At 36.0% G+C, this 20672-nt stretch overlaps 1 protein-coding gene across 1 annotated transcript in view; it reads right to left on the minus strand.

The window, feature by feature from the left end:
• Positions 1-12108: 12108 nt before the first annotated feature.
• The window catches only part of LYPLAL1 (lysophospholipase like 1), a 30289-nt gene continuing 21725 nt past the window's right edge, over positions 12109-20672 (minus strand). The window contains exons 4-5 of the mRNA XM_007471855.1: positions 13232-13347; positions 12109-12426 (exon numbers count right to left, since the gene is read on the minus strand). Of these exons, the coding sequence (XP_007471917.1) occupies positions 12208-12426; positions 13232-13347 (335 nt within the window). The 3' untranslated portion in view covers positions 12109-12207. The remainder of the gene's footprint in view (positions 12427-13231; positions 13348-20672) is intronic.

Consider the following 20672-nt stretch of genomic DNA (forward strand, 5'->3'; position numbering starts at 1 on the left):
CTTCTGGGGCCCTTCATCTTCAATGATCCCTTTGAGCTACAAGTCTCTGTGAGTGAGATGCTGCCAGTTGGAGCTTCTGGCAAAGGGAGGTGGCCTCTACTTGGAGGTGCCCCTTAGGGTTTAGACTCATTGACTCCTTGACACAGCTACCAGTTTTACTTCTTTTGAAAGCAGCTCTTAGCTCACTATTGGGCTCTTACTGAAACTGAGTGCCTGACCCCTGGAGCAACTGTGACTCTCTGGCCTGGTATTTCCATTTTGGGATGGATCAATTCAGACTCAATGACTAAAAAAGTGAAAAAGGATCTGGTAATGGAAATGGTACATTCAAGAATGTAGCCAGCCTGGCCCCAGAAGCATCTTGGCTCCACATGAAAAAATGGCAGCTATTCCACTCCACCACCTGTAGCAGAGTTGCTGGCTCACTGGGGCCCTTGATTCACAGAGGTTCCCCATAATGTCTGGGACTGCTTCACTGATGGTTTGGTTAAGCTGATAGCTGGTGGTGTCCACTGGGCAGCTGCAGTTGTTCAGGCTCAGGGCCAACTTATTCAGAACTCAAAGTGGACAGGGTCATTCTGCTCATGGGCAAAACCCAAGGTCGTTCTTATAGCTCTGACAAATACGACACTTGATAAATCTCACTGTATTTTTTATTATTTTTTTTGCATTACGCAGGCCTCTCACTGTTGTGGCCTCTCCCGTTGCAGAGCACAGGCTCCGGACGCGCAGGCTCAGCGGCCATGGCTCACGGGCCCAGCCGCTCCGCGGCACGTGGGATCTTCCCCGACCGGGTCACGAACCCGTGTCCCCTGAATCGGCAGGCTGACTCTCAACCACTGCACCACCAGGGAAGCCCATCTCATTGTATTTTTACTGACTCTTGGGTTGTTGCCATGGCCTGATTATTTGGACTGTCACTTGGAAAACCACAGGCTGTAAGATTCAAGACTACCCCCTTTGGCACTGAAACCAACTGGAATCAAGCTGCTGGTTGAGTCTGCACTGCCAGACTGCAAGCGTTGCTTACTTGAACCATCACCAGACCAGACAGAGTGACACATCAACCATCGTGTTGGGTACAAGGTAAAACAGCTTCTGTTTTTGATACACAGGCTACCACTACATGCCAAACTTCTGAGTCCTGACAAAAGCTGACCCAGTTGTCTGGCAGTGAAGGCAACCACATAGCAGGGGGCATTGCCCATACTTGTTCCTGACACGCTGATTACAGCTGACCTTCACCTCTTCTTGGGGTTATAGGTGGTGCCTCACTACTTATTAACACTTTTTCAGGTTAAATGTTGACGTTCCAGTGTGATAAGTTTACACTGGCCACACTACTGTGGGTCATGAAACTCATCTCTGTTATATTTTTGGCTTTTATTTCTGGACGGCTTTCAGTCTGGCAAGGGTGTGCCTTTTGTTGCAAAACAGTGGGCTGGTAGTCAGGTATTCGGTAGTCTTTGACAATTCCCTGCAATTCACTGGGATTTGGTATTGTTGAGAATTGGGGGATTCTTGTCAAAAATTGACTCAAAAGACGTCTGGCTCTACCTCCTTCACTTTCTTCTGGTCCAGGCACCTTGGTAAGGTCAAGGAATACACCTGTCCTCAGAAAGGGATCATCTCCTCTCAGCTGTTTCCTGGGTAAAGGTCAGAATAAAAGTGTTGGGAGATTATATAAAGTGCTTTTGAAAATTTGTTGTTCCTCCTGACCACTGAGTGTAATGCTGCTTCTTTCCCCTAATGGCAACCCAGGCTCATCTGGTTGGTACACCTTCCTGGAGGTTGCTTAGTCAAAAGCAGGAAGGGGATTTAAACTTACTTCTGGTTTACAAGTATAGATTTATTTGTTTCAATGACATGATCTTGGAGAGACAAAATCATGACTAACTGGTTGAGCACAGTGTTTGCTGAGTCCCCCTACAGTGGTCCATGTGGCCCAAAGTGGGGGGCATAATGGGTCTCTGTAGGTTTTATAAAAATGCCTTTGCCCTTGTTGTACCCAACCCTTCTGGATGAGAGGTATGGGTGTGAGTAAGGGACAACTAGAAAAAAGATGAAGTTATAGCTACTGGAATAGGACATAAATTATGTATAAGTGGAGAGAAAGCAATAGGAGAGAGCATCTTAGACCCCAGAAACTTATGGGGAAGAGAGGGACATTAATGATTGTTGTCTTTCAGGACCACCCTGGAGTTTTCCTCAAGCTGGAAAACACCCTGGTGAGGTTTCCCACACTGTTACAAGCACCTTAGATTTAACTGACTGCCGGGTCTGCCAGCTCTCTACAGAGGATTCAAGATTTGATCACCATTCTTCTTAACCTTCCTAAGTCTGTGGAAATAGCAAAGGATGGCCCCAGCTCCTGTACCAAACCCTTCCCTCACAAAAGACAAAAACCAACCATCTGTCAGCACGCTCCCCAGATATCTCCTCCATACCCATTCCCGTAACTGTCACTTATTCAGTCTGTGGTATGGACAAATGCAACACAGCTCGTGGTGTGGACAAGCAGCACAGGCTGGGGTGACTCCTCCTGGGCATTCTCTGCAAAAACAAGGACTAGACTCAATTACTGAACTGAACTGGGAACACTAAGGCTTCTTAGCTGGCCAGGAGTCATGCTGGAGACACTGTCACCTATGCCTTTGGCTGATGTAGGTCCCATTTGAGGGGGCCTCAGAATCGCAAAGTAGGTATTAACTTGTATCGCTGGAAAACATGGTGACTTTCACCTGTCATAATAGACTTTCAAGCGTTGTAGGAAATACCACAGATAGCTCATGCAGACCTGAGATGACTGGAGATCTCTCCAAAATGAAGCTACCTTGATTATTCGGGAAAGCTTTCTAGAGAGATGACAACCAATCTGCTATTTATGTACAGCCTAAGGGCTGTGACCTTACAGTGGGAACCATCCAATTGGAAAAACTGGTATGAAGTTTGCGTGTATCTTTAGCTAGAACGATCAATGATACCTTCTTGTTCCTGGAAGCATTCAGGTCCACCTCAGTTCATGGCCATGGTTGCTGTGGAGGATACCTTGTCCTAGACTGTGTCCTCGCAGGCCAAGGTGGAGTCTGTGCCACTGCTCCTGCAATGCCTGGATTAATGCTTTGGTTCAAGTAGGAAGGTTAATACAGAAACGTAAGGAGGACAGCTGGCCTCCTAAGGCACATCCGTACTGGGCCATATGCAATCTGTTCAGCTGGGCGGCACCAGGGCCCTGGGGAGCACAGCTGAGAGCAGGGCTGTAGGTTGACCTCATTCTGGTGCTTGGAGTCCTGTTCATAGTCTTACTGCTCTACGTAACAAATTGAGCTGATTTGGTTACAGCTAAATGGCAGAATTTAACAAATATGACAGAGATAACACATGCATGGGTCTGCATCTTACCCCCAGTGTAGGAATATGCCGAGGCTACACTCCCTTCAGAAGACTGTACACGTGTATACTCACGGAAACATATTTCTAAAGGGTAAATTTTAAAGGAGAATCAAAAGGTACATAACAGTACATTTGTTCTCTGTAAATATAATTCTAGCTTTTCATGTATTAAAACTATATACAAAGTCTTGTGAACCAGCGGTCTTTGTGTATCATATAATCTGACTTTTCTTGAAATGTTTACATGGCTTTCTGTTCTCATTGTATATCAGGAAATTCCTTTTATATGATAAAGACGTATTGTTTAAATATATTCTGGCTAAGTGATATCTGGACTTTTTTTTTTTAACGTATCAAAGTACTTTAAATTCTCAATAGCCAAATTGCCAGTCTGTTTCATATTTAGTTCTCAGTTCATTTTGTTAATTGAAATTCTTAACTTCCTATGAAGAATACATTTAATTTTCCTACCACTGATGGTGATCTTTCCTATTCAGTCCTTAGTTGAGAAAAACTGCCATCAATAAACATTTTACTTCACTTTAAGGATTACAAAACCAATAAAGCTCATTATAAAAATTCAAACAAAAGAAATATATAGTAAAAAGTGAAACATCTCCCTTCACTTACATACTAGCTTTATCTCTCCTCTCTTGAAAAATTCCAGTCTCCCCAACATATAAACATATATAATTTACTGTGATACTGATTTATGCTTTCTTCTTGTTGCTATTCTTCCTCTCCCATGTAAGAAAGTATCAAGACCATTTCAACTCTCTTGCCTTAGGAAATGTTTATGTGGGTGAAGCAACAGAACATGAGGAAAATGGCCGAGCTGTTTCCTTAGGAGGATAAAACCTTAAACCCTCATGTGCCTAGCCTTAGCAATGACTTTTCAGGTTCAAATACTTGGCTTTAAGAGACCTCACGCGTATGGACAATAGGTGTCTTAAGGTGAGTGAGCACTGGATAGTGGAGGGCCTCCCCTAAAGACACTGCCCTTTGCAAGGGGGCCCAGACTGGCATGATTTGGAATGAGGTTAAGCAGCAAATGATAACTAAGACTGAATATCCTATCAGCCCAATGGGCAGGGGAGTAGAATTGGATTGAAGATTATCACATAAAATATTTAGATATATCTTCCATGCATAGATCAGTTTGTGGAGAAAAGATTTATAACCATTACACACATACATCCCTCCATTTCTGGCAAAACAATACAGGTAATACCTTCAATTTCTTTAACTTTACACTTTATTAAAGGCTTTTACACATGCTATACAACTTGATCCTCACACAACAAATTCACAAGAGTATACTGTAGCAGAGGCTGAGATTTATCCAAGAATACATAATTATCAAGTGATAGGACAAATATTCACCAAAAAAATCTGGATTCCTTTCTCTTATATTTGGTATGTATATACTCAACACATATAAGCCTGACACCCTTATCTATGATATGTATATATGTTACTCTTAGGGCAAATTGCAGCCATAAGGGCTTTAAACATGAGTGATACCATGTATATTCAAGCCAGGGCATTTAAAATTTCAAGAAGTTGAAGGTCATTAAAAGCTCAAGATAATTAAAACACTGCACGAACTGAGTCTTCTCTGAGGGGATTTGGACTTTATTAGTTAAAGTCTCAGTCTCTCTCTTCCTCTCTCCTTCCTACCCTTTCTTTCTCCTTCCCTCACTTTTCAAATTTACAGTTTATAGCTTCAAATAAAAGGGGAATGAAGGGACTTCCACTTATGACCAAGACGGCCAAGGTGGAACAGGGACCAGATTTATTTTTTGACCTGAAACAACTGAAAAGGTGGGCCACATATAAATTTTCAGATATTGGGCACTAGCATTGCAGGAGAGTCATCCCTTAAGAAGGAGAAGCAAATGCAGTGAGCTCTACAAATGCCCAGCTTACTGTGTGAAGAGTTTCAAGGCTACAGAATGGAGACGGAGACCCAGATGGAGCTGAAGGAGGAGACAGAGTTGGGAGTCCAGAAAGTCAAGGAGCTTCAAGTTCATATGACCGAGTATTGGAGAGCTGCAAGACGGCCAGAGATCTTCAGAGGGTCCCCCTCAAATCTTCAGCAGACTACTAACCAACAGATTTGTGGAAGGCAAGTATGAACTACCTAGAAGGAACACAAGGAACGATCACTGAGGCTCAGAGAGGACTGGGAAAAATCTGAGTTCCCACCAGTCAGAGTGTAAAACCTCACAATCCAGTGAGTATCAGCTAGAGTACTCAAACATGTGTTGCTTGAATGGTAGGGCAAAGTTAGTCCTGGAGCAAACACTGCTCTAGTACTACCTAACAAAGCTTAAAAGGAAGCCTGAAAGGATCAAAATACCTCTAAGTACTTTCCAAGTAACTTAATTGCATTCCATGGCAAAGCTCATAAATAGTTATAGAAATGCAAACTGATCTAGCACTTAACAATGTAGAATTCACAATGTCTGAAATCCAATAAAAAATCACTAGACATATAAAGGAAGCAAAAAAATTTATCCTTAATAAAAAGAAAAATTAATTGAAACAAAGTAAAAAATGACAGATATGATAGACTCAACAAATAAAGATATTAAAACTGCCATTAAAACTATATCCCATATATTCCAGAAGGTAGAGAAAAGACTAAGCATATTAATTATATGAATTCAAGAAACTAAAAAAAAGAACTTCTAGAGATAGGCAATATCTGAGATAAAAAAGATGGGATTAATGACAACTGCAGAAGAGAAGATCAGTGAAATTCACAACAGGAATAGAAACTATCCAAAATAAAATGCAGAGTGAAAACAAATTAAAAAAAATAAGTACCAGTAAGTTGTGAAACAACTTCAAATAGTCTAATATAAGTATAATTGAAATCCTACAAAAAAGGGACAGGAGATAGGCAAACCAATATTTGAAAATGCAATGGCCAAAACGTCTCTGAATTTCATGAAAACTATAAATCCACAGATTAGAAACTCAAGAAATTCCAAGCACAAAGAAACTGGAGAAAACACCACCAATGCACATCATAATCAAATCGCTTAAAACTAAAAATAGAGAAAATTGTAAAAGCAGCCAGAGGATAAAAGATTAGAACAACAGTAGAAAAAATGCAAACTAGAAGATGACAGCATAAGATCTTTAAAGTAATGAAAGAAAGAAAAGCCTGTCAAGTTAGAATTCTATACAGCTCTCAAAAATAAAAACAAAATAATACTTGTTCAGATAGAAAAATGTTGAAAGAATTTAACAGCAGCAGACATGTCTGTCATAAATGTTAATGTATTTCAGGCAGAAGGAAAATGATACCATATGGAAATCTGAAGCTATATTAAGGAATGAAGAACATTAGAAAAGGAAAGAATATGGGTAAATATAAAAGACTTTAAAAAACTTAAAAAAAAATCTCTTTAAAGGATAATTTAGCATTCAGACATAATGTAATTAATAAACAGGGACTAGATGGATTCTTTCACCTGAAACAACCAGAAAACAAAAACAAAAACAAAACAAAGGCAAAGTACTGGAGATAATGTTTTTCAAAGCAGCATACATCAGGCAATGAAGGATAGTGATCACTGAGAGAAGGAAAGGAAACATGGTGAGCCTTATAATGTCCCTAGCTTACTGCCTTGAGAGAGTTCCCAGACTGCAGAACAGAGAGGAAAAATCCATGCAGAGCCTGGTGGACTCCCTAAGTTGACATGCAGAGCTAAGAGTCTGAGTAGATGATGTTGGCTAGAATTGCGAGGACAGAGTACCAGAGAAGAGTAAGTTTCACAGAGACAGAACTCCAGAGATCTAGAGATGGTCCACCTGGAGTACTCACAGAGTAAACTATCTGGCACCAGAAAGAACCACCTAAAAAGATTAGCAGGAACCCAGGGATAAGAAACATGAAAAACTATACCAATATATGTTATAATCAAATTGCTCAATATCAGTGATAAGAGAAACTCTTAAAAACAGCAAGAGTAAAAACACATACCAGATATAGAAGAACATATTATTAACAGGCTAAAGAGAATAATTTTATATTATTAATAATTATAATAATTAATAATTATAATATAATAAATTATATTATTAATAATTATACATAATTTTATCCCTTGTTATGGAAAAAGCATTTGATAAAATTCAACAACCATTCACGATAAAAACTCTTAGAAAACTAGGAATAGAGAGGAGTTTCATTGACTTGATAAAGAACATCTACAAAAAACCCTATAGCTAACATATTTACTAATGAAAGACTGAATGCTTTTAAGGCTGGGAACAAGACAAGGATGTCTGCTCTCACTGTTCTCATCCAGCATGGTGCTGGAAGTTCTAGCCAGTGTAATAAGCAACGAAAAGGAAATACAAGGACTTCATTTGGAAAGGAAGAAATAAATTGATTCCAATTTGCAAGTGACATTTTCTTTGAAGAAAATTCCAAGGAATTTACAGAAAACCTCCTCGAATTAGTAACTGACCTAAACAAGATCATATGATATAAGACACCCACACAGAAAACAACTGTATTTCAATAAGCTAGCAATGTACACAGGGAAACTGTATTTAATAATACAGTACCATTTATAATTCCTCAAAAAATAAAACACTCAGGTACAAATCTAACAAAACATGTACAGAACTTGCGTGTTAAATGCTACAAAAAAATAATGAAAGAAACTACAGAAGACCTAAATAAGTGGAGTAATATATCATGTTCATGAATTGGAAGATTCAATATGGAAAGGATGTCAATTCTCTGTAAATTGTTATACAAATTTAACACACTTCCTTTCAAAATTCCAGCAAGATTTCTTGGGTGGATATAGATAAGTGTATTTTAAAATTTATATGGAAAGGAAAGGAACTAAAATAGCTAATACAATTTTGAAAAGCAGAATAAATTAGGAAGAATTAACTGTACCTGACTGCAAGAATTATATAACTACAGTAATTAATGTTATGTGGACAGACACAGAGATCAATGGAACAGAACAGATAAACAAGCAACAGACATACAAGCAACAGACAACTGATTTTTGATAAAGGTACAAAAATAATTCAATGGAGGAAGGATAGTTTTTTCACCAAACAGTGCTGGGCAACTTGGTATCTATAGGCAAAAACATAAAATGAATGTCAACCTAAATCTCACACCTTATACAAAAATTAACTCACAATAGCTCACTAACACCAAAAGCATAATCCATGAAAGAAAAAGTCAGTAAACTGGACTTCATTAAAATTTAGAACTTTTGCATAAAAGGACCTAAGAAGTTGCAGGGCCTTCCCTGGTGGCGCAGTGGTTGAGAGTCCGCCCCCCTGCATGGGACACGGTTCGTGCCCCAGTCTGGGAAAATCCCACATGCCGCGGAGCGGCTGGGCCTGTGAGCCATGGCCGCTGAGCCTGCACGTTCGGAGCCTGTGCCCCGCGTCGGGAGAGGCCACAGCAGTGAGTGGTCCGCGTACCGCAAAAAAAAAAAAAAAAAGAAGTTGCAAAGACAAGCTACAGACAGTGAAAAACTATTTGAAAACTATATATCTAAGAAAAGACTCACATCTAGAAGATATTAAAAGAAACTTTCAAAACTCAACACAAACAAGAAAGAAAATCCAATTTGATCATGGGCAAAAGACATGAAGAAACATCCACCAAATAGGATATAGAGATGGCAAATAAGCTTATGAAAACAGACTCAACATCACTAGCCATTAGGGAATGCACATTTTGACCACAATGAGATTTCATTATATACCTATTAGCACAGCTAAAATTAAAAAATATAGTGATACTACAAAATGCTGATGAGGATGTAGAGAATATTTATCTCTCCTGCCTTGCTGGTAGGAATATAAGATGGCACAGCTACTCTGGAAAAGTCTGGTAGTTTCTTAAACATACACTTATTATACAACCCAGGAATCACTCTCCTGGGTATTTATCCCAGAGAGAAAAAAAATTACGTCTAGACAAAAATCTATACAAGAGTGTTTACAGCAGCTTTATTCGTAATAGTCAAAAAAATTGTTTTAATTGGAGAACAGTTTAACAAACTATAATACTGAATACATTCATGTCATGGTATACTACTCAGCAATAAAAAGAAGTAAACTATTGATGGTTGCAACAATTTGGATGGAGTGAAAAAAGTCAATCTCAAAAAGTAGAAAAGTAGTTCTACTATAACATTCTCAAAATGTCCAATTATAGAGATGGAGTACAAATCAGTGGTTGTTATGGGTTAGATGGTGACAGAGGAAGGGATGGATATGACTATAGGCAGCACAATGGGCATCTTTGTGGTGATGGAACAGTTCTGCATATTGATTGTAGTGGTGGATACATGAATCCATGCAGCCATGTGAAAAAATAGCACATAACTATACACACACATTGTACCAATGTCAGTTTCCTGGTTTTGACATTATACTATAGTTACGTAAGATGCAACCATTGGGCACAGGGTACATGGGACTCCTCTGTACTATCTTTAACACTTCCTGTGAGCTTATAATTATTTCAAAATTTAAAAAAGATTATAAAAGTTATATGCTATAAACCCTAAAGTAATCATTAAAAGTACAAAGTATCATACCTAAGAAGCCAGCAAAAGAACACATAATCCAAGAAAAAAAGGGCGAGTAGAAAGAGAGGAATAAGGGAGCAAAGAAGAAGAGATGGAATATAGAGAAAATAAACAGTTAAGATGGTAGCTTGAAATCCAAACATGCCAACAATCACATTAAAATGTTCTAAATAATCAATTAAAAAGCAGGGATGACCATATTGGATAGAAAAGGAAGGCCTAACTCTATTCTGGCTGATGGAATTGCTCTTTACAGATAAAGACACAAATAGGTTAAAAGAGAAGTATGGAAAAAGATGCTAGTCTAAAGGGAGCTGGAAGGACTATATCAATATCACACAATGAGTATTTCAGAGCAAAAAACTCTATCACAGATAGAGATGATTATTTCATAAAGAAGAAGAGGCCAGTTCATCAGGGGAACATAATAGTCCTACATGTTTACGCATCTAATAATGGAGGCTCATAGTACATGAAGCAAAAACCGAGGGAATGGCAAAGTGAAACAAATTCAGTTATACTTGGAACTTTCAATATTCCCCTCTCAATAATTTATAAAACAAGCAGGCAGAAAATCGGCAAGGATATAGCAGATTTAAACAAGGATATCAACCAACTTGATCTGACTTGATATGTAGAGAACACTCCACCCAACACTAGCATCATACATATTTTTCTAAAGTGCACACAAAACATTTACCAAGATAATCTGACTTGATCTGACTTGATATGTAGAGAACACTCCACCCAACACTAGCATCATACATATTTTTCTAAAGTGCACACAAAACATTTACCAAGGTAGACCATATTCAGGGCTATAAAACAAGTCGCAATAAATTTAAAAGGTTTCAAGCCATACAAAGTATGCTCTCTTGACCCACAATGGAATTAACTTAGAAATCGATAGCAAAGATCTCTAGAAAATTCCCAATATACTGAAACAAAATAACACAATTTTAAGTAACCCAAGGGTTAAAGAAGAAATCAAAAGGGAATTTAGAAAGATTTGACCTGAATGAAAATGAAAACACAGAATATAAAAGATCCTGGGATGTTACTAATATAATACTTGAGGGAAGATTTATAGCACTAAAGGAGTGTATTAGTTGAAGAAAATATAAAAGAAAATCTTAGTGACCTAGGATTTCTTAAGATTGCTTAAATATGACATCAAAAGCACAAAGTATAAATGAAAAAAAAATGAATAAACTGGACGTCATCAAATTAAAAACTTCTGCTCTTTTGAATTACACTGTAAAGAAAATAAGGCAAGCCACAGACTAAGAAAAAAAAAAAAAGGTCAAACATCTGGCTAACAAAGGATTTTTATCCAGCATATATAAACAGCTCTTACAATGCAAGCTCTTACAATGCCCTAATAAAAAATGGGCAAAAGATCTGAATAGAGATATCATCAGAATTTATACAGATCACAAATAAGCATATAAAAATTGCTTAACATCATTAGTTTAGGAAAATGCAGACTAAAACCACAAAGTGTTACCACTGTATACCCACTAGAATGGATAAAATTGAAAAGACTGGCCATACTGAGTGTGACAAGGATCTGAAGAGCAACCAGAACCCTAGGACTGGAGCAGAGCAGCAATCTGGTCTCAGAGAAAGGGAGCTCTACTGGGACCAGAAGGTCTGGATTCTAGTTTTCACTCTTGAGGCTTTGGGAAAGTTTTCAATCCTTCAATCCCTATTACAAAATACCAGTAACAAATACTCAGTCTACTTCATCAAGCTCTTGTGATGATCAGGTGAGGTAACGGGAAAGTACTCTATAAATGTGGGGTACTAATGTTATTCTGTCAAAAACTACACGAACAATGAATATCTCTGGAAAGGCAATTTAAAGAAAGTGATAACAAAGATAAAATAATATCATGTTAAAACTTTTCCTGGTTTCTCATTGCCTTTATTTAAGCTAGTTTAATTACTTTCTAATATTTCAATATTTACTTACAAGACCTTCAAATATTTATAAAAATGTATCTGACAAATAATACACAGATGTTTGCCTAAATTAATGTTAACGATTAATAAGGTTATACTACTCTCTATGGTGCTAAGCATTTCAATAACTAATAAATAAGTCAGTAAACTGCTGATATTTTTTAATATTTTAATTATTGTTTATCAAATTAGAATTTGGCAGTAAAAATCACTTTTCATAGACATTACTTATGTATTAACAAATCAACCGACTCATTCAGTCTGGTAGCTTTGTAAGAATCCATGACTTCAGTTTTTCTAGCTCAGCTTTGCTTAACTCATGGTAAACACCTGGGAAACTATGAAACTTTGTCCTCACTCCTAGAGATTTTAACACTGAGTTTGTCTCTTCTCCCCAAGAATGAAGAACTAACTCATCTGCGGTACCATGACACTGAAATAATTCAGGAAGGACACCATCACTTTTCTGAAGAGCCTAGAGAAGAGAACATAAAAATGGAGAAGTTTAAGAAATTCATTTAAGAACATTATTCTTAGAAATCAGAGGGGGCAGAAAAACTCCAATTTAACCAAAGCTTCAATATTTAAAGGGGAAAAAGAGGCAGTGGTAGAGCTCTCTGAGGTATATATTGATGGGCCAGGACCAGGAGCTTAGCTGGTTGCTGGCACCACTGGAGCTGCAGTTGTACATGATCTGAATCTACTCCGTAGAGGACTTCTCAAAAATGGTCAAAGCATTTCCCGAAGAAACCTTGTGTCTTGGGAAGACAAACCTCTTCACATGGAGTGGAAAGAGGGAGGAACACAGAGCGCAGGTACAATCAAGGAAAAAATAGCATTCTTGTTCTCATTTCCGTACCTACTGGTTCTACTTCTGGTAATGAGGCTGCAGCACTATAATATGCCATACTCATAAACCAGGATATTGCTGAAAAATAGGTATCAGCCATGTAACTGATTCTTTGGTTTGATTATGTTCATGACATAGTAAGCAAACCTAGTTGTAATCATCTATATTTTTAATATGTATGCAGGATACATATATAGCATACACATATTTTTTATCCTTTTCTCTTTGACACTTTGCTTAACAATAATCTCTGTACAAGGCACTTCCTAAACATGAATGACCAGCTGGAATTTATCAATATAACTAATGTGAATTCCCAGGAATGCTCTGTGAATCAATTGTTATTGTGTAATTATCAATGTTGTTTTAGTTTCAGTATGTGAATGTCTCATTTTTTTGTTTTGTTTTGTTTTTAAAATCTGGAACTTACCTGGTAAACAGCAGATGTCTTATTCAGAAAACTAGAAAGAGCAAATACTCCTGCCACATCTTGATGATTTCTGTATGCTAAATGCATTGCCATGCACCCTCCCATAGAAAATCCTCCTAAAAGAAGCAAAAATTCACTTATCAGAAAAAGCAGAATATATGTAATGATAATTTAGAACAAGATATAGCTATGCCAGTCTTCCATAAATATTTGGAGACCTAAAAGAGATACAATGCTAAAGAGAAATTTAGCCTACTTTAGATCTCATGGAAAAAAACCTGCTATGAGTAAATAACACTGTTCTATCTATGTCATCACTGGTATAATAATTTGTTATAAAAGGAGCTAGAATTGAAAAAAGAAATCTTGGTCATCAAGTAAAAATATTTATTATATTTCAAAATATGAGTCATAGCACAAGTGTTATTTATTTAAACTTCTAGTGTCTACTTACATTTTATTTATACTTATAGGAGTCCTCACACTGCAGCTACAATTAATAACATGCACCTTTCTGTCTTACTTGCCAAGCTATAAGCTCCACGAGGATTATATTTCTAGAGTTTGCCATATAATAGATGCTTAGTGATCTCTGAATTAGGAAGGATGATCAAACACTCGGTGAGAAAGATAAAACATCTTTGTATTATAATATTATTTTGAAAACTGACTTGTGATGGTATAATTCAAACATATGTCCTTTTAAAAAAAGAGTTTTGGGAAAAAAATATTCACTTGACAAACTTTATTGTCTTTTATGTGCCAAACACTGTCACTGGAGTGACACCAGTCACCAGAGATATGCAGATTAAAATACCTGGACCCTTCTGTTCAAAGGCGAAAACCGACACAACACAGGATATGGAGGTAGGTACCTGACGTGACATAGCAGAGAGGATGGCCCAGCTTCAGCTTAGAGACTCCGTGTGATATTCCCCAGCATGACTGAGAGTTAAAAGACATCTCATGATTTAAAAGAAATCCATATGTTAGAGATAACAAGGCTGTAGGAACACAGTCTTTAATTTTTGGAGAAATTCAAGAGCTTGAGTTATATTTTTTGCCAAATGTACCTAAGTAACATATTAAATGGGACTAGTATGACTGAGGAATTAAACATTTACTTTAATTTTACCTAGTTAAAATTTGAGTTTAAATACATGTGGCTAGGGGTTATCATATGGGACAATGAAGTTCTAGATAATCTAAGCTGCACCAATGATGGAAAAAAAGCTTTAAATTTCATAAATGGAGCAAAATGAAATTAATGTTCCATAAAAAACATAATGTGGCTAATATCATTAAATGTGATCTTTTAATGTGATAAAGATTTTTTAAAAATCATACAAAGATAAAATGTGAATAAAAATAGACCAGTGAGCAAAAACATATTTAAAAATTATTATAAAAGCACACCTACTGAGAAAATTTTTACACATTAAATGCACCTACCCCATCACTGCATTTTTACTGACTAGGGTAGCTTAATCACTTTATGGGATTTCCAAGCCCCTCGGGGGGGACCAGCCTCACAGCCAGAACAGCAACAAGAACAGCAACAAAACTAAGAAAGAAAACACTTTCCCACGTATGAAATGCCATTATGAACAAAGGCATCCTTGAGACATTTAACCTCATGCTCAATTCTCCTAATTTATAATGAAGAAAAATGTACTCGTTGAAAACTCATTATTTTAAGATTCAATCTAAGTTCCTTGTCCATTTATAATCTCGTGAGGTAGCCTGCAATTCCTCACCAGCGATCTTTGACAATACAGTCACCTTTAACATTGCGGACACCGGTGTGAAAGGGACTTTATGTATTTTTTTCTAATGGAAGAAAATTTAACACAAAAGACTAGTTATTTCAATTCAATTTTCATCTAAGTGTTTAAAATGCAATATAAAATATACTGTTCAATAAGTAAATACCAAAGAGTAAACTCATTGTAGGTAATAGTTATGATGTATATTTATAGTCACTGGTGAAGCATTAAAATGTCAAGAGTTAACATTTCAACATACATTTAAGATTAACAGGCTGAATAAAAAACATGTTAAAAAAATAACCTAGTTTTTATGAACTTTTTAAATTAAATAAAACAGTAATAATGTATAAAAACTGTACTGGGAAAACTAAGCTAATCTATCTGAAAACAAAGTCCGGGGGCGGGGGGGTGAGGGGGGGGGAGGCAGGGAACTTACAATTCAAGTTTACCGTCAATTGAATGGGATTTTAAAAATGGAATAAAATCCACCCTCCAACCAAATTGCAACAATTTTTCCACTTTATATATAATTATTTTTCAGAATGAACTGTGATAAAGTCTCAAAAATTTGGGAATATATAAATTATGCCCACCATATTTGTATATTTTCTCTCATATAAAATTGACAGAGTAAACAAAATATTTATTATTTTCTATGGAAAGCTATTAAAACAGCAGTCCCAAGCATTAAAAGTTCTGATAGTTGTTGCTGAAGAAACGTACGTTATTTAAGATATATATATGTTAAAAGAAAGTAGAAGGATGCTATCATTCTCCAGTTTTCCCTCCAAGAGCTTCAAAAGAAACTTATATAATGTCAGGAAAGTCAGCCTGGAAATTGTGGAGCTAGGTTTCATCTTGGTAACTGCAACTATCCCTTCATTTTAATTTTAAATCTTATTATAAAATTAATATGTTAATATATGTCCACTGTGTAAAGTATTTCCACCACACAAAAATAAAGAAAATGCATTATCCAAAATCTCACTACTCACATATAATTTTGACATGTTTTTGAAAATTCATTTTAACAGTTAAACTCACTCTATATGTACAATTTTATACCTTACTTTCATGTAATACTGATTTGAATGTCTTTAAACAGAATTACAAAATTCCATAATTATTTTTTTACTCCTTGAACACATACTAAGTATACTAAGTACCTTCTAAATGTATGTATATAGTATATAATGGTTACATAATAGTCAGTTGTATTAACAGACTATTACTCCCTTAACCGCTTTCCTCATGATGGGTATTTAGAGCATCATAATGGGTATGTAGAGCATCCATGTAAATTATTCAGGTGTAATTCCAGAAGCACTTGATTATCCCTGCTTCAAAATTCTGATAATATTATCAGAGAACATGAAAAACTATACCAATAATCTGGTCATTATCATTTGTCAGGTTCTATACATCCTAGATCAAAGTTAAATCTAAATTATGTCAGTTTTCTCTTAACAACAAATTATCACCACCTAGTGGTTAGAAAAAGGAATCTCATTATGGTACAAAGTTCCTAAGTCAATGCATAGGATCTGGGTTCTAGTCCCACTCTATTTTAGCCAGCAGTCTCTTTGAACTTTAGTTTCTTCTTATCTGAAATGAGAATAATTTCCTATTCACCTATTACAAGGGTCAAGAAAGATACTGTATATGAAAAAATGTGTATAATTTAAACACATTATAGTGTTAAACTATATTCTTAATAATTTTCTCAGAATACAGAATCTGAATCCAGGTTTAACAACAGCTATGTTGTCAAATTCAGAAAGTAATTTAAAAGTCACTATTTTATTGCCTGTGTTTCCCCTAATTTTCACCATACCCTCCGTAGAATCATGTGTGGTATTATTATATAAAAATAAATAAACTTTCTTATATCTGATCTTCTTAATATGCATAGTAAGGATTCACGAATGTCCAAGGAACACATTTAAAGCTTTTGCCCAGTTCCTCCTTTCTAAGCAAAGTTTATTCTTTCCATTAAGAAATATACTTCCATTGTTGAAAACAAGAAAACAAAGGATTTTTCTTAGCTAAACTTGCAGTTGACTGCAATGTTCTTTAGTGTAATCTTACTCATCCTTTGTTTCCAAAGTCGTGAAACACTGTACGTGTTGGTCTTTCATCATTCTACTGGATCTATACTGCATTTGCCATCTTCCTATTCCCCCGGACTTCAGACTAGTCAGCCTCCACAGTGTTGTCAGTGTAATCTTTTAAAAATGCTCATCTGATCATGTCATTCTCTGTATATAATTCAATAATCCTAGGAGTTGAAGCGCATATCAAACTAGTAGTTCCTGAGAGATTTTAATGTGTTCCTTGTTTTCTTTCATGAATGTGTTTCCCTATTTGTTTACCAGTCATATTCTCACTCATTCTTTAAAACTCAATTGGAGATTATCTCTTCTGAGAAGCAGTTCCTAGCTCCCCCCAAAATCGACTTGTTCTTTAGAACACTTTACTTCTGTTATCTCCCTCATTATACTGTAAAGATTTTGACAGTTTTTGGTACTCCAGCACTTAAGTTTTATTAACAATTTGGAAATTAAATTTAGTATGAGAAGTTTCATTTTTGACCTAAGCTGTGTAAACTACCTAGAAAAGGTGGTATATCATACTCTATAAAAACATTGTTTTTAAACTAAGTTTAATATAATAAAATATCACTAATCAAAATAAAACCACAGAAAAAGAATGGGCTGCCACCTACTCAAACATAGAGAATAGTTTTGTTTACAAAGCTATATTGGTTAAAATTACAATCTCAGAGAAAAGGGTTCCATGAGGACACAATGTGTGATATTATATCTGAAATTTTATCACATATTAAACAAAATCAACAAGGATAACAATTTTGTACTATTATCTCTATTTTTTCCTTTTTTTAAAAAAATTATTATTTATGTTTGGCTGCATTGGGTCTTCATTGCTGCCTGCGGGCTTTCTCTAGTTGTGGCGAGCGGGGGCTACTCTTTGTTGCGGTGCGCGGGCTTCTCATTGTGGTGGCTTCTCTTGTTGCAGAGCACGGGCTCTAGGTGTGTGGGTAGTTGTGGCGTGTGGGCTCAGTAGTTGTGGCTCGTGGGCTCTAGAGCACAGGCCCAGTAGTTGTGGCACACGGTCTTAGTTGCTCCGCGGCATGTGGGATCTTCCCAGACCAGGGCTCGAACCCGTGTCCCCTGCACTGGCAGGCAGATTCTTAACCACTGCTCCACCAGGGAAGTCCCTTTCCTTTTTAATCTTCTAATTTTTCTAGTTTTTCCTCTTATAATTAATTTTTTTAAATAACCTATGTTGTTTGTATATGTGTGTCTAGCATCTCAAATGCACTTTGCTTTGACGTTCCACTGGATCCCTCCTTCATTAAAATGTTATAAATAGCATTTAAATCTTACTTAATTTAGAATGTTCTATAATAGACACTTGACAAAAGGATTAAACCAGTAGAAAAATATGAAGCAGTAACTTCTGTTTAAAGAATCTATGAGCAATGAAAAAGAAAGAGGGAAGCACTGCACGTATACTACTGAGGAAAGAAAACAGCAGGTAGGGAAGGAACAATGAGCTCCTTGAGTCTCCACAGGCAGCACTGGTCCAGTACGGCCTTTCTGTTGTCTGGAGAGACCATGGGGAAGGTGGTATAGAGAGTGTTTAATAACAGTAAGAAAATTTCTTCAACATTACCTGCCAGGCATATTTCTAAGTATTTCACATGATTTGACTAATTGAATTATCACACCTCTGTAAGATAAGTACTATTATTATCATCCGCACACAGAGGTTAAGGAAACTCATATACCTACAAAATAGTGAATCTAAGATTAGAAACCTGCAGTCTGAGTCCAGAGCCCAAGTTCTTAACCATGTTATACTGCTGTCAGTTGCACTCATGCATTTGCAATTATGATATTCACAACTCAGGAAATGCATGTACAAATATTTGAATACATAATGATATTTTGCTTCATGTGCCATGTTTTCAAATAAGTGAGAAGTTCAGTTAGATCAATAAGACAAAAAAAAAAACAAAAACAACTACAAGAGAAAATCCCTATAGGACTAGAATGCTATTTCCTCTATGTATCAATAGCTAATCCATGTAAAGAAAAAGGAGGCAGTATAAGTAATGTTTTGTCATAATAAAAGAAGGTCAAGAATCAAGTGTATTTTGGCACACTTGTTTAACTCTACAGAAATGTAAGTGAAGATTTATTTTCATTGACTGGTTAAATAACTACAGTAAAGTAACAAAGACAAACAACCTTGGATCTGCACTTCTGTTGTCTCTTTCATATCTCAAGCTAGGAAAGAGGCTTTATAGGAGTTCATAAGCTCATCTCACAAATCCTAAAAAAGCATTTTTTTCTTTCCCAATTTTTATATTCATAAGTGTATATAAATATCCTATTATTCACACTTTGTAATAAATTTCAAATTTTATAATTTTATAATATAAAGTTTATAACCCTTCCAAAATGAAATTTTGTTACAAATTCAGTGGAGCTTTGATAAAACATTGACTACGTTACTGATTCCTTTATAAATAAGATCATCTTTTAACAAGGTTCTCTTGGTACTTCAGAAAATAATTAAAACCTTCCATGATGTGGTAGAAAGAAACTAAAAAAAATTCCAGATGAATCAAATAATTAAATATTTAAAAAATTATAGAAAAGCCAGTAGAACACTTATTTGAATATTCAAGTTCTAGAGAAATATCTTCTTAAACTGAGAAATTATCTGGAAAAAAATAGACGAGTAAAAATAGCTTTCTTGTGTCAAAACATAAACAGAATTAAAAGAAAAATAACAAATTAAGTGCATATTAATTACCACTTTTGTTTACTTATTTTTAGCAAATACTTTTCAAGAAAATATTATTCAGTGAGGTATAATAAGATGGACATTCTAATATAGGTGGGAGACGTATCAATTGGTACAGTTTTTTCACGAAAGCAATTTGACAAGATGTATTAAGAATTTTACAAACGTTCAGTTAAATGGAAGAACCATGAGCTTTGAATTGAAGTAAACCCAGATTCAAAATTCTTATCAGCTCTCCGACCTTACAACAATCCATAACCTCTTTTCAAAGATGAATAAGATGAAATAACTGATGGATACAGGGAAGGACAAGGAGGAGGGATGGGGCAAGAGACAAGCAGACAGGCAATTACAGTTCAATGTGATACGTTCTTTAACACATATACATTAGAAGTACGATTAGTATATTTTCTACGTTTTTATGTATGAAGATTTTATAATTTTAATTTAAAGCAATTTCTTATAGTACTAATATTTTGTTTTCCCACTGTCATTACATGACTTCAGGATCTCATTACCCTGTAATCATAAATTCAGTAACTGGTTTTACCATACCCCAATTTTTATCTCTTCACTTACCCCTTCTGCCAGGTTAGTTTTCCTAAAGCACAGTTCTAACTAACTATATGACTCAAAGAATACTTTAATCATCTCTCCTCAATTACCTACAGAATAAAGGATAAAAGGGGAACCAGAAAGTATTTATTGAGAGGGTAAAATGAGCCAACTGTTTTACAAACATCATATCCCAGTAAAATAGTATTTTTATAGTATTATTATTCCCACTTTGCAGATGAGGCAGCAGAAATTCAGTGTAGGCAATTAAGTGATGAACC

The sequence above is a fragment of the Lipotes vexillifer genome, unplaced genomic scaffold (assembly GCF_000442215.2).
Source record: "Lipotes vexillifer unplaced genomic scaffold, Lipotes_vexillifer_v1.1 scaffold566, whole genome shotgun sequence".
NCBI lineage: Eukaryota > Metazoa > Chordata > Mammalia > Artiodactyla > Lipotidae > Lipotes > Lipotes vexillifer.